Genomic DNA, 13,774 nt, shown 5'->3' with positions numbered 1-13,774 from the left:
TCATCTCTTTGGAGAGGCTGAAGGATCTTAAAGCAAAGGAGGAGAGTTGGGTTGGATAAGGTAGTTGCAGTGTCAAGTAGGAAAGGTGACATTAGCAAGAGTTAAGGGAAGGCGCTTTTTCCCCCACTGCAGTGGAAAGGGGCACTTCACGGCAGAGGTGGCACTTCACATGGGCTGTAGGATGTCGGTAGACTAGGGGAAACTCTGGTTGGCCTTGATATACAGGATTTGGTTTTAAAAAGTGCTCTAGCTGGGTATATTACATAGTAGGAATCTTGTTTCTTATGTGTGGTATTATTCTACCTCTTTATTAAATAAAAAAAGAGAAAGAGTTGGAATCTCTAAAAAAGTGTTTAAACTCATCTCTAGACTAGTTATTCCTTATTAATTAATGTTTATAGTTTGAAAATAAGCCTTTTTATTTCTCCCTCCTAGAAAATTTGTAATATACCAAAAAAAGAAAAACATGAAAGTCATCTGGTAACCTGAAAAAAAATTTCTCCCCTTTTTCCAAAACAAAACAAAATATTCTAATACCCTATAGAAAGATAGACAATTCACAATTATGTTCAAACTTTCGTGACTTCTTTATATTATTTATCCATTTTTTAATGTGTCTCAATGTGTGATTTTAGCAAAACATTGCTTAATAAAGCATTTTATGTGTTATGAATATTTATTTTTCTTACATACTAACAGAATCTGCCCCTTGCTTTGTTGTTTGTCTTTCAGTTTGTTTATTGTGTATTTTTTTGATGTTTCTTTTTCTTTTTTTTTTTGCTTAGAAGGTCTTCTGAGAACTGTGAACACATTCTCTCTTTTATGGCTTCATTTTTTTTTTACTTGTGACTCTTTCAGTCCATCTGGAATTAATTTTGTTGTGACATGTGGTTCTCTTTCTCTTTCCAAGTAGTTAACTAATTATTTCAGCAAAGCATTGTTTGAATAATACATTTTTTTACCCAATGGTTTGACACATTTATTTATATGTACATACACACATGTATGTATGTGCATATGTGTGTGTGTACACATACACACACACACACACACACTTCTAATGTATTTAAAGACCTGATTTTTAAAATTTTGTTAGGTTTATGAAGTCCCTTTGCCATTTATACAGTGCATATCTTATTTGACCAAATATGCTGTTTTAAGTAATAGCTCTTCTTTACTATTTTTTTTGAATGCGTGATTTTACAACTAATTACAAACTGACTTTCAAGTCATATTTAACCTATAAATATAATTTTGCGTGGCTTACTTATGTTAAAATTAAAAAAAAAAATTGTTGCCTCTATTTAAAAATCACTGGTTTCTTTCAGCTGCTCCAGAAAAATAAGAAGAGCTGGCCCATGTGCTGGTCTGCTGGGCCATGTTGTGGCCGCCTTCCCCGCTGGGATAGATAAGGGCTGTCTGGTCTGCCATGGCCTTCATTTCTCCTTAATAGGTTCTCATTCCACCTTGCTTCAGTCTTTGTTTTACTGCCTGACCCAGACACACTTGAATTTGTAATGTACTTTTTAAAAAACATTTTTTAGTGTGTTTTGTTCAGTCCTTAATAGAGCCTTTAGTCTTATTTTACTCAATTTATTTTAGATATAGTATATGTAAATAACAGATGCATACGTATGTATATTCTGTATTACAGTGTTAAAGAAACATTGCTATTATTTTAGCACAGAAACTTATATGGGCACTAAGGAAACAGTATTTTATAATGGCATTGAGAACAAATTCAGGAAGAAGTGATTATCTAAGCTTTAAGACTCAAAAATAAAACAGCAGCATTTGAACAACACCATACCATGTATGAATGAATGTATTTCCACTCTAATTGGTGGGTGTGATTTTGTTTCTGGGCTGAATTCTTTCTTTACAAAGCCTTAATATCATCATTTTTTTCATTGCCAACTTTACCCACATGGTGGTTTGTATACCCCTCTGTTGCTGAGTGTGCTGGGTGTTTTGAAGCTGATTTTAGCATCAGTGCTTTTTTTTTTGTCTTGTGCTGTGATTCAGATGAAATAAAAAATGTTTTTAGTATTGCAAAGGTACTGAACTTTTTTACTGTGTGATCTTGTGTTGTAGTTAGTCTTGCCGTGAATGCGGCAGTGTGACTTCTATTCCTGTTCTGTTTAAACCTGAGGAACTGAACGGAGCTCAGAGGATGCTGTAACAGTGCTGCCGAGTCGCAGAGTCATAAGTGGCCAGGGCTAGGACTCGAGTCTCCTGACATGTAATCCTCTGTGCACTTTACAGTATCAGCTTTTTAAAACGGCAGAGATTTTGAAGTAATGGCCATACGTTTGTTTTACTTTATTTTGCTATTATTAGGACAGTTAATGAAGAGTGTAATGAAAAGCAGAAAACAGAGCAACCACATATTAATGACTTAAACTTAAAAAAATAGTTGTAAATTAAATCTGGAGCATAAAGAGGAAGTGCTTCTATTTCCAAAATTTTTTTATTATTCTCACTTATAGATGAACCATAGGATCACAGAATTTTAGGATTGGATCTATGAGTGAGCTAGTACAAAACAAACAAACATAAAATCCCCAATCTTTTCAATAAGAAACTAAGATTCTGTGTTATTAATTTTTTTTTTTTTAAGTTGTGTGGCTAGTTTGTATTTAAACTTGGAATAGATGTGGGAAGAAATATCAGTTCTCAAGTCTCTTTCTATTCTCTATCAATGTGTGGATTAATTTAGGATCTTTAGGTGAGCTGGCAGAGGTTCTTTCCTAGGTTCCCAGTACAACAGTTTGAAGTACCATGTAGTGAAAAAAAAAATAATGATAAATGCAAAAAAATAGAATTTATATGCTTTATTCGATCTCTTTGCCTAATAGGAAAAAAAGATTGTAACAGACAGGACTGGACTAACTCATTATTTTTACTTTAGAAAATAGAAATTGGAAAATAGGGAATAGAATGTTCCTTTGTAGGAGGCCTTGGAGAGTTAGGGAGAGCTTGAAGTTCGTGGAAACATTTCGATAGTGTGAGGACATAGTGTGCTCTCATTGGTGTTCAGAAATGTTTATTAAAAATCTGCTTAAGTTGGCACTGTTAGGGGAGATAGTCTGTCTTTTCTGCATTCAAAATTTTGGTTCCTTGTTTTCTCAAAAAGCTTCTGTAGCAAAAGGAAAGCAAATGCTAGTTCTAGGCAGTACCCGAAAAATGTGTGTAATGTTAACCTCAGGGTCTCGGGACAGGTATATATATCAGCATTATTTTAGGCCCTTAGATCGTGTTCTGGTAATCACTGCTAAGGTTGGGAAAATTGATGACATTCCTGGTGAGAGGATCTTATTGTTATACTGGTCAATTAAGGAATACCTTTCTCAAGATGTCTTTTTTCCGCCAGTGAGGTGATTATTTTTTATGTAAATAAAAACTTAGTTTTAAGTGAGTTCCATATCTATGCCGAAATCTGTAGCAAGTTTGTTTTTTTTTTAAGCTTAATGTTCCTATCATGTATTCTTTTTATTTTTTTAAATGAGGGATAAATGAGACAACATTAATTCTAAATACTGATAAGTATGAAGAGTTGAAAAATAACAGACTTGGAAAAAAGCCCATTAAAGGAAAAAAAAAAGTGACTCTTCTAATGCTGCCTCGATGATTAATGAGCATTGGACTGAGTGCAGATAGATTTTTCAGATAACTTCATCACACTCAGTGATAACTTTCTTTTATTTTCATATTTCGAGCTTCCTAGTGGATTTTCTATGTACATGCATTTTTTCCTGTTTAATCATAGTTGTCTGTGTTTTTCTGATCTGTAGGAAGAGAAAAAGAAGTTTGATAAAGAGACAGAAAAGAACTATAGCCTAATTGATAAACATCTGAATTTGTCAGCAAAAAAGAAAGACTCACATTTACAAGAGGTATTATTTTTATTTTTCTGTTAATTTGTTTCTAAAATTTAACAAGTAATGCATGTTTATTTTAAAATTTATTTTATTGGGGCAACATTGCTTAATTAGATTATATGAATTTCAAGTATATAATTCTATAATATATCATTCATGTATTGCATTGTGTGTTCACTTCCCAAAGTCTTGTCTCCTTCCATCACTATATATTTGCAGAGTTTTTTTTCAGGTGGTTTTCTTTTGAAAACTTTCCATCTAGGGTTATTAGAGATGGAAAAAAATGAACATGTATTTCCATGAATTAAGAAAAATGAATTTTTGAGGAACAAACAGAATAATTAATACATCTTATAGTGATTAATTTGGTATGGATTTATAGTATTAAAATCCTTGATTCTGAGTATATTTTAAAAGAACAATTTTAACCAGCATTACCGAGGAACAGATATATTATTTTCAGGAATAGATTCATTAATTGGCTTTTAAGATTTCTTAAAGAAATGTATTTAATAAGCTCATATACCATTTTGCTTTTATGTGAAGGCAGCATTAATCTTATTTAATGCTGAAGATTCAGGAGGTTCTGCTTCATTGGCAAGAGAACATCTGTTTTACTTTTGTAATAGAGTCTTTTTTTTTTTGAGGCAGCTATGTGTAAGGAGAAAGGAATTTATATCTTATCTTTCATTTTCTCTTTCTTTTTTCTAAATTTTCTGCCATTTATTTTTTCTCACACGCTTGAATGGAAACTCAATGGTTTACAATTTGGAACATATGCTTTCATTAAAAATAATGCTGTTTGTAGCTGTAGGGCTCATGACTCATTCCACAAAAGTGTGATTTTTTTTCCCCTCATTTGTTTTTAAACACACACAGAATCTAGGTGTAATATACCACTATAACATTCACTTATTTATTGAAGTATCATCAAAAAGACATTAGCAACATTGACTATAGTGTAAACCTGAGTTATATTTAAAGTCAGATATTTAGTTGCAAACTATATGGGTGGGGGTGTGTGTTTTCTGACATTGTTTATTATGTCACTTTTTTTTTTTGTCTCTTTAATACCTTTGACTGACATTTGGTTGGCATTTGATGGTTTATGAGAGAAAGGAGCTTGTATACCACTTAATCCTCATGACAGGTCTGTAGGTATCCGGGCTCCCTCTGTTTTCTTTGTTCCATATTCTGTAGAAAACCATGCAATCGTTACTTCTGCTCCCTCATCTCCTACCCTCTGTCAATTTTGAAATGACAGCTGTTGTTTTTATATAGATTCTTTAGGCTACCTCTCTTCTCCCCTAATCTCTATTTTCAGGTATCCTGAAGGGATTTTTGTGCCCAGAGTTATTTTCAATCTTTACTTCACTGTTGAATTAGGTATCTCATTTTAAACATCGCGTAGGCAAAAATCTCTGGAGTCACCCTTGGCCTTTTCCCTCACATCCCACACCCAGCCTGTCACATGTCTTCTTTAGTTTCATAGTATCCTCAGAATATGGTCACTTCTCCCTACCGTCATCAGCCTGGCCCTAACTGCTGACAACTTTCAACATTACTGCAAAGGCCTCGGTAATTGATCTCCCCGCTTCCACCGATGAGTTCCTATAGTTTATTTTATATACAACAAGCAGAGCAAGCCTTCATGTTGCTTCTGTTCTTCAATCCTTTCTTACTTAGCTCCTTCCAGAGGCCCGGGACCCCACCTTGCCTGTCCTCACACCCACAAGGACGGCTTCGCTCTGGCTGGACTGGGGCAAGCAGACTCTGTGCTTAGGGCTTTTGCATTTTTTCTTCTCATTGCCTAGTATGTTTACAACCCAGCTCCACATGGCTCACTCCTTCAAATGCTTTTTCAAATACTCTCCGCTCAGAGGTCATTTTATTAAGAAAAGTTTTCCCTGACCATTTCTACAATCGATTTGCTAGAGCAGCTCACAGTACTCAGAGACTAACATTTACTTTAGTTTACCAGTTTATTATAAAGGATGATATAAAGGATACAGATGAACAGACCGATGAAGAAGTACATAGACAAGGTTTGGAAGGGTTCCCAGCACAGAAACTTCTGTCCCTGTGAAACTGGGGTACTCCACCCTCCAGGCATGTGGACACATTCACCAACATGGAAGCTCATCAACTCTTTTTAAGAATTTTATAGAGCTTAATTTGTAGTGCCCCTGCCCCGCTTCCCCTCCTCAGAGGGGATCTCTTGGTCTTTCTGGTATTTAGAGGACCGCACTTAAGTTCTCCTGCTTAGCATAAACTCAAGTGTGCACTATAGGGGCTCCTTGTATGTGGCAAAGACAGTCATCACTCAGGAAGTTCCGAGGGTTTTAGGAACATTGTGCCAGGAGCCAGGGACAAAGACCAACTATGTTTATTGTTATACCACATGTAGTGGTTGTCTTTTAGACTTGAGTTGGGCTAAAGGACTGTGCCGCTAGGTATAATTTAGACATGCAGCTGCACATGGCCCAGCAGTTCTGACCGCTCAGAACATTAGGGGGTGTTGGTGGAGGCTGAGTGGCAATGCCGGGGTCATTGCACTATCATGAACAGCAGAAGAGAGAATCTGCTAAAATAAAAAACCAGCTTAGTAAACCTGACCTTGGTGACATTTTCTTGAAGAACATTTCCCAGTAACAATAACATGAAGAATCTACTCTTAACTCCTCACGTATCCATTTTATTTCTAAACAAACTTATGTTATTTTGGTGGGAGTTTTGCCGAGTAACCAAACTCTAGTTATTGGAGGTATAAAAATATCATGATTTTGATAAGTGTTAAGTGGAAATTCTCATTTTACCTTAGTAACACTCATTCTATTTCAACATTATTTTGCTTAAAAATAATCATTTCATGCAAAAACTTTTTCATTATATGTTAAAATACTTTTCAAAAAAATTAAAAAAATTTGTTTTAAAATATATAAGACATAGCATTTATGATTTTTAACTATTTCCAAGTGTACATTTCAGTGGTATTAAGTATACTCACATGGTTTGCACCCATGGCCACTATCCATGTCCAGAACTTTTTTGATCTTCCCAAACTGAAACTGTGTATCCATTAAAAATAACGCCCACTCCTCTCCTCCCCTAGCCCCTGGCAAGTGCCATTCTACTTTGTGCTTCTATGAATTTGAGTATTCTAGGTGCCTCGTATAATTGGAATCATACATGTTATTTGCCTTTCTGTGTCTGGCACTTTACTTGGCATAGTGTCCTCGAGGTTCATCCATGCTGTAGCATGTGTGAGAATTTCCTTCCTTTTTGAAGCTGAATAATATTCCATTGTATGTCAATACCACATTTTGTTTTTCTATTCATCTTTTGATAGACACTTGAGTTGCTTCCACCTTTTAGCTGTTGTGAATAATGCTGCTATGAATGTGGGTGTACAAGTATCTGAGTCCCTACTTTCCGTTCTTTTGGGTATATACCCAGAAATGGAATTACTAGATGATATGGTAACGCTCGTTACTGTTTTCCATAGCAACTGCCATCTCACAGTCCTGTCAGCAATGCGCAAGGGTTCTAGTTTCTCCAGATCCTCATCAACACTTATTTTTTTAATTTTTTTTTTATAGTAGCCATCCAAATAATGGGTATGAGGTGATATCTCATGGTTTTGATTTGTATTTCCATAATGAATTGTAATGTCGAACATCTTTTCATGTACTTGGAGCCATTTGTATAGCTTCTTTAGAGAAATAGCCAAATATTTTTAAAAGGAAAATTAACCAAATTAGGAAATATATTACATGATGCCTTATAAGAATGGTTTCTAGGATGAGAATTCTTTCTCTGCTGTTCCTCTGTGGAACTATGCTCCTCTTCCAAATTTTTTTTTCAGTGAGACAGGATGAGCTGGGATTTTTTTTTTGGAGTAGTCTCCTGCCTGACTGTCTGGTGCCCGTTTGCTCCCAGGGAACGAGAGGGACATTGTGAGGGTTTACGAGCATAACTTCCCAAACATGGGCTCCAAGCCCTGACCTGCCTTTGAGAGCCAGGCTCTTGAGATGATGCCATTGCTGCCACTTTGTCACCTGTTGCCTTCACTCATGAGTGCTGAGGTGACTAGAATTTTCCCAACTCTCTTTCCCAGGTTGGCTTCAGACTTAGAAGATTTGTTCACAGAAATAATGTGATTTTGATTCTGTGTTTGCAGTTCAACCTTGGGTGTCTGGGAGAGTTTTTCATGAAGAGCCTTCCTCTTTAATCTTCAGCCCTTTGGGGGTCAGCCTCATCATATACAGCAGGGGTCTGCAAACTTTTTCTGCAGAGAATCGGACAGTGAATATTTTAGATTTTTGTAGACCATGAGGTCCTTGTTGCAACCTATTCAGTTCAGCTGTTGTAGCAGAGAAGTAGCCATAGAAGGTACCAATACAAATAGTCAGTAGTCGTGACTATGTTTCAGTACAGTTTTATTTAGAAAAACAGGCAATGGACTGTAGTTTCACTGACCTCTGATGAAGTTTCACTCCTCACTGTCTCTAATTTCACTAGCCTCCATTATTTTAACATAGGCAGACATCCAAGTGGAGCAGAACCGGCAGCACTTTTATGAACTGTCTCTTGAATATGTATGTAAGCTTCAGGAAATCCAAGAAAGGAAGAAGTTTGAATTTGTGGAACCCGTAAGTATTATAGCGGATTGTTCTCTGAGATCTTTGTGATAACATAGAAATGTTTTTCTTTTTAAATCTAATTTTTGGTTGCTAGAGACCGTAGTGCATACATATGAAGTAAGGCATCATAAATAAATAGTAAAGGGAGGATGCAGGTCGCCATAAAGTCAGGGAATCACTGACAGATCAGTGGTTTGCAGCCTTATTTGCACAGCAACTTTCAATGAATATTATTTCTTTTGCTTCATGGTCGCAAGGACTCTGCAATCACATACATTTTCTGCCATTTTATTATAGTTCCACCCTTTAATGAAAATCCCTGTGAAAGAAATGATACTGGAATGAGAGTGAGTGGGATGAGTGGGGATAATCTTCACTCTACTCAAGATTGCTTCTAAAGCAAGTATCTCACTCTAGACTTTAGCACTTTCAACAATTGTTGGTAACACATTATTTTTAATACAAGTCACAATGTTTATGACAACCTAAGTTGAGAACCAGTATGTGGAACATTTGAAACTATTTTGTGAATTACTCTGACGTTTCTTTATACTTATTTTAGGAAACACATAATATTTTTTTGTGTGTGTGATTATACAAAAGTATTCTCAGAGCTTCCTAACCATTCTACTCTGTGATATGCTGAAGAAAACGAATTTCAGGATTTTCTTAACTCTTAACCCAGATAGGTCACTTTTACCCACTTTAGATTTAATCACATGTGGTACAGAAGCAGCTGCCTTTTAATTGAGAAGGGCAGGTGGGGAGTTGGTAGGACACTCGGGGCTTAGTTCCTGTCCTGCCTGTGCCCGTCTCTGCCCCGTCACTGACCGTCCTTATCACTGAAACAGAAGTTGCGCCGATGCCACTTGAGAGACTTGAGCTCTTTGATTCTGTGACTTCACTTTCCTTATAGATTCTGTTGACCTACAGTGATAAGGTTTCAATTATAAGTGAATATGGGGATTCTCTTGACTACAAAGAACAAATAGATGTAGAATTCCATTTCTTCTATACAGCACACTATAAAATCAATCTAATGGCTCTGATATTTAAGGTAAAATAAAAAAAAAATTCTTCGTTTTTTAAATAAGGACAAATATTTGATATGCAGTTAAATTTACTTGAATTCTAGTGACTTTTAATTATTTTACTTCAGTAGTATCACAATGAGATGAGGGGGAATGCGTGGCCGTTTTCTATTTTTTATTTTAGTTTTTGCCTTTCTTTTGGTGCTAATGTCACTCTTTCTTCTTTGTATTAGATGCTGTCATTTTTTCAGGGAATGTTTACTTTCTACCATCAGGGCCATGAACTTGCCAAAGACTTCAATCACTACAAAATGGAACTACAGATCAACATTCAGAATGTAAGGAAATGAAAACTTTCGGGTATAAGATGATGTTTGAGATGCATATTTTTGATTTATTTGTTATAAGAAAAGCCTTAAACTAAGACCAGGCTGATCTGTTGGTCCTGAGAAACTGAGGCTACGTTGCCACCTTCTGGTCAGTGCTCAGTGTAACAAACTGCTCTCCAACTGGTGAGGCTCAGGGAATTCTGCCACCTGGTGGTTCTTTTTTAAGTTCCGTATAATTTATTTTTCTCTTTTTTTCAGAAAAGTCACTAAATATGTTTTTATAATCAAGATTCACATAATTTATTTTAAATTTTTAGCTTTGCAGTTTTATTGAGATATAATTGACAGACAACACTACATAAGTTTCAGGTCTATAGCACAATGACTTGACTTACATATATGGCAAAACGATTACCACGGTAAGTTTCGGTAATATTCGTCACCTTGTATGGTTACCCTCAAATTTTTTTTCCTTGTGATGAGAACTTTTAGGATCTACTCTAATATCAACTGGTAAATATGTCATACAGCACTGTTAACTGTAGTCACACTGCACTTCGTGGGGCAGTTCTAAGGATTAGTTTTGCCATGTAACTCTGAGTCTTCTTTGTACGAAGCAGACAAAAGAGCATTCCACTTTAGATTAAAGACATTTCAGTTATAATGCTCTGAGTTTCTTTTACCTGTATATCTTACTTAAATTTTTTCCCCTGGTAGACTTATGATGCAAGGGGAATTTCTTTCCTGTGTTTTATGCATATTCATTAATGTATTAGGTTCACAGTTGCTGTTTGCTTTATCATTTTCCTGGAAAATATTTGCTTTCAATTAGGTCTTGGATAAATAGACTTGGTAGAATTTTAACTCTTAAACAGTATAATGTGTGTGATTTTGATCAGAAAGCGATGAATGTTTTTCCTCTAGATACTTTAGTTGATTTTGGAAGTGTCCTCATGGAAATGCTATTCAGGTTATGTTTAGTATAATTTTAGGCCTCATTAGAAATACAGTATAATTTTAGGCCTCATTATAAATACAGAGAGAGTTTTGGGACAAACTTCTAGTGCATACTCAAAGACATACAAGTAAAAGTATGAGAATCTCTGTGCTGTTTTCTGCCTGACTTTAAATTTCTTAAAATCTTAGAAATTGAAGTTGAATGATTTTTGCGTAGATTTTGTTTCTAGGAATTTTCTGTACAGCTCCCTACACTTGGGAATGGAGATAATGGAATCTCTTCTGTTTTGTAAATCATGTGTCGGTTTGTATTTGTAGATTGTTCAGACAGTCACCTGGATTAAAGGACTAAAAGAGTATGTCCTCCCCATTAGTGATTATAATAGAATTTTAAAAATATCAAACTGTATATGCAGAGATCAGTCTTAACTTCAGAATTATCTCTGTAGGAAGTAGAATAGTCTAACAATGCTGTGAATTTTCAGAATACTTAGGCAGCAAAGCAGTGTTATAAAAAATTACATAGTTTAGAAGATTAGATTATAATCCATAGTTTCCCCCCCTCCATTTACTGGCTGTATAACTTGTGGAAATTGACTTTTTCTGTCTGGACCTCAACTGTCAAGTGCAGAACTGGCCTGGATGAGAACCTTCAGGCAGACTTGGATCCATAATTGTGGGGTCAGTATAACATGAGAAGGCAGGGCTCCTTATTGAAAACTGAAGCATTTGAGGACAGTGATAGCAGAGCATTAAACCGAGTGTGTGACCTGAGCATAGGGCCCTGTGTGACTGTACAGACTGCATGCCTGTGAAGCCAGCTTTGCCTCAACATCTGGAATGAGGTGGGGGGCAAATCTGTGTCTCTTGGGATCTTCAGTGAAACTATCTCTGCACAGCCTGCTTATGGGGATAGGGGTGGGGCGGATATAGCTACCTCACATACACCAAAGTAATTTTAGAGAGATTAAAAATTTCAGTGTGAATGTGCAATACTCGGTTACGAAATATTATAAGTAAAACTTGAAGACAAGCTATTATTGAAAATGGTTTTCACTCAAGGACCCGGTTTATATCCTTACTGTATTAAGGACTTAACACACACATTTGATAACATTTATTTCCCGTAGAGAAATGAATAAAGAAAAATTTACTTAAAAAAAAAACAAAAAAACAAAACCACTTTTCCTATATCCTTTGGAACTTAAAGATTGTCACCAGTAAATTGCCCTGTGTCCTTAACCTCTTTTCTAAAAATCCTCCTTCATTTTCATTTTGTCCCGGCTGTTCCTGAGGCCACTCCTGCAGCTGTTTCAAGTAGAGGCTCTTTTTTCCACCTCACCTTCAGTTTTGAGAACACCCGATCTAGGTGTCTTCTTGGCTCTTCATTTTGGCTTTTAGCCTATTCTCCCTTCAGGGATCCCGGTACCTTTGAAGAAACACATGCCACTCCTTCCATCTCGCCTTCTGTACCTCATTATTGCTGTAACTTACTCATATCTCGGGCATTCATCTCATCCCTGACGATGTCAGTTTTTAGCATGTTAAAGGGAAAACTACATAGTGCTGTTCTGGGTTATTTTTTTGTGCTTTGTCTATTTATGCATTTAAGGAAATATATGCAAATGTTAAAACCAAATCTTAGAGTTAGCTATTTGTGCAGTATAACATTATAGATAATTTTGGCCAACTTTTTAGTATTTTACCCTAATAAAAAGAGCAAAACTATGTTATAATCAGAAAAAAGGTGAAAGTTATTTAAAAGGCAAAACAACCTATTTTTCGCCATCTGGTTTCTATTGTAAAAGTGGTTAGATTTTTTTTGAGAGAGATTGAATCTTCATCCATTTTCCACAATCTAGAGTAATAAATGGAAAGCAAAAAAGCAGGATGAGTTTTAGAAAATAGATTTCTAAAAGAATGTAAATTTTATCAAAATTAAAAGATATTTAAAAAACTAACTGTACACACTTCTGTGATCTCTGTCCTCAGAGGATCTCAGGGAAAAAGTAGAATAGAATTCTTCTTGGAAGAAAATATGATTGGAGAAATTTTTGGATTCGTAAAAAACCCCTAGACAATACTAAGAATGGTTAAGAAGATTTTAAGAATGTGCACAAATATTTCTGTTACAGTGATGTGAGAAAAATAGAACATCAAAATGATAAACTATGTGGAAAAAATGAGATTGGAAGCGATTGGGTAAAAACACGAATGTGGTTGTTTATGAGAGGCGGGTTTATGGTCACTTTTTGTCTTTTTATATTGTTTCTTTTTGTGGCCAAAGGAACTGTTCGTGCCCTTCCCTCTCTCTGTTTTCTAATGTTGTGGATGAGCTGTGAGCACACTGTGCCCAGATCTTGGTTTCTAAATAATCCACAAAAAGGAAGGGCTTTTCCACTAAAAACAAGGGCTCCCTTGGAGAAATGGTTGATTCTAGGACGGAAACAGAGAAAAAGTGTAAGATAAACCCAGGATTCCTTTTTGGACCAGAAAGTAGAGGACTACTCAAGAGAATTAAAGGGATATGTCAAAAGACACAGGAGCCAGCGAGAAGGGTCCCCACTGGTCAAATCTAGGACAGTTTAAACATTAGCATAAATAATGAAAGTATTGGATACAACTCATTGGTTAAATAGAAGTGTGGGGGGACAGCTCCACACACATGACATGCACATACATGCCTATGTATATGTATAAAACACACATGCACAGATGGAAAGAAGTGAGGAAGTGACAAAGAAGGTGAATAAAATCAAGGTATAATCAGTATTAACATGGGGACAAGAAACCCTGGAGACATGAGACATGGGGGACGGGCCATCAGCAAATGAGTTCCGACCTCTCTGCAGCCCTGTAAGTTCTTAAAATATATAAGCAGATCTTTAAAAAAAACCTCAGCTTATGTTTAAAATAAGTCTCTGTAGATAAGT

The 13,774-nt window shown here is 35.8% G+C and overlaps 1 protein-coding gene across 2 annotated transcripts in view; it reads left to right on the top strand.

Annotated features, from left to right (window-relative positions):
- The window catches only part of ARHGAP10 (Rho GTPase activating protein 10), a 240,582-nt gene that overhangs the window by 87,015 nt on the left and 139,793 nt on the right, over nucleotides 1-13,774 (top strand). For both annotated transcript variants that reach the window (XM_039876000.1, XM_039875999.1), the window contains exons 5-7: nucleotides 3,795-3,896; nucleotides 8,423-8,533; nucleotides 9,789-9,893. In XM_039876000.1, coding sequence (XP_039731934.1) covers nucleotides 3,795-3,896; nucleotides 8,423-8,533; nucleotides 9,789-9,893 — 318 coding nt within the window. The remainder of the gene's footprint in view (nucleotides 1-3,794; nucleotides 3,897-8,422; nucleotides 8,534-9,788; nucleotides 9,894-13,774) is intronic.

This window comes from Pteropus medius, unplaced genomic scaffold (assembly GCF_902729225.1).
Source record: "Pteropus medius unplaced genomic scaffold, Ma_sr-lr_union100, whole genome shotgun sequence".
Classification (NCBI taxonomy): Eukaryota; Metazoa; Chordata; class Mammalia; order Chiroptera; family Pteropodidae; genus Pteropus; species Pteropus medius.
The sequence above is the reverse complement of the archived record's forward strand: the minus strand, read 5'-3'. Positions and strand labels throughout refer to the sequence as shown.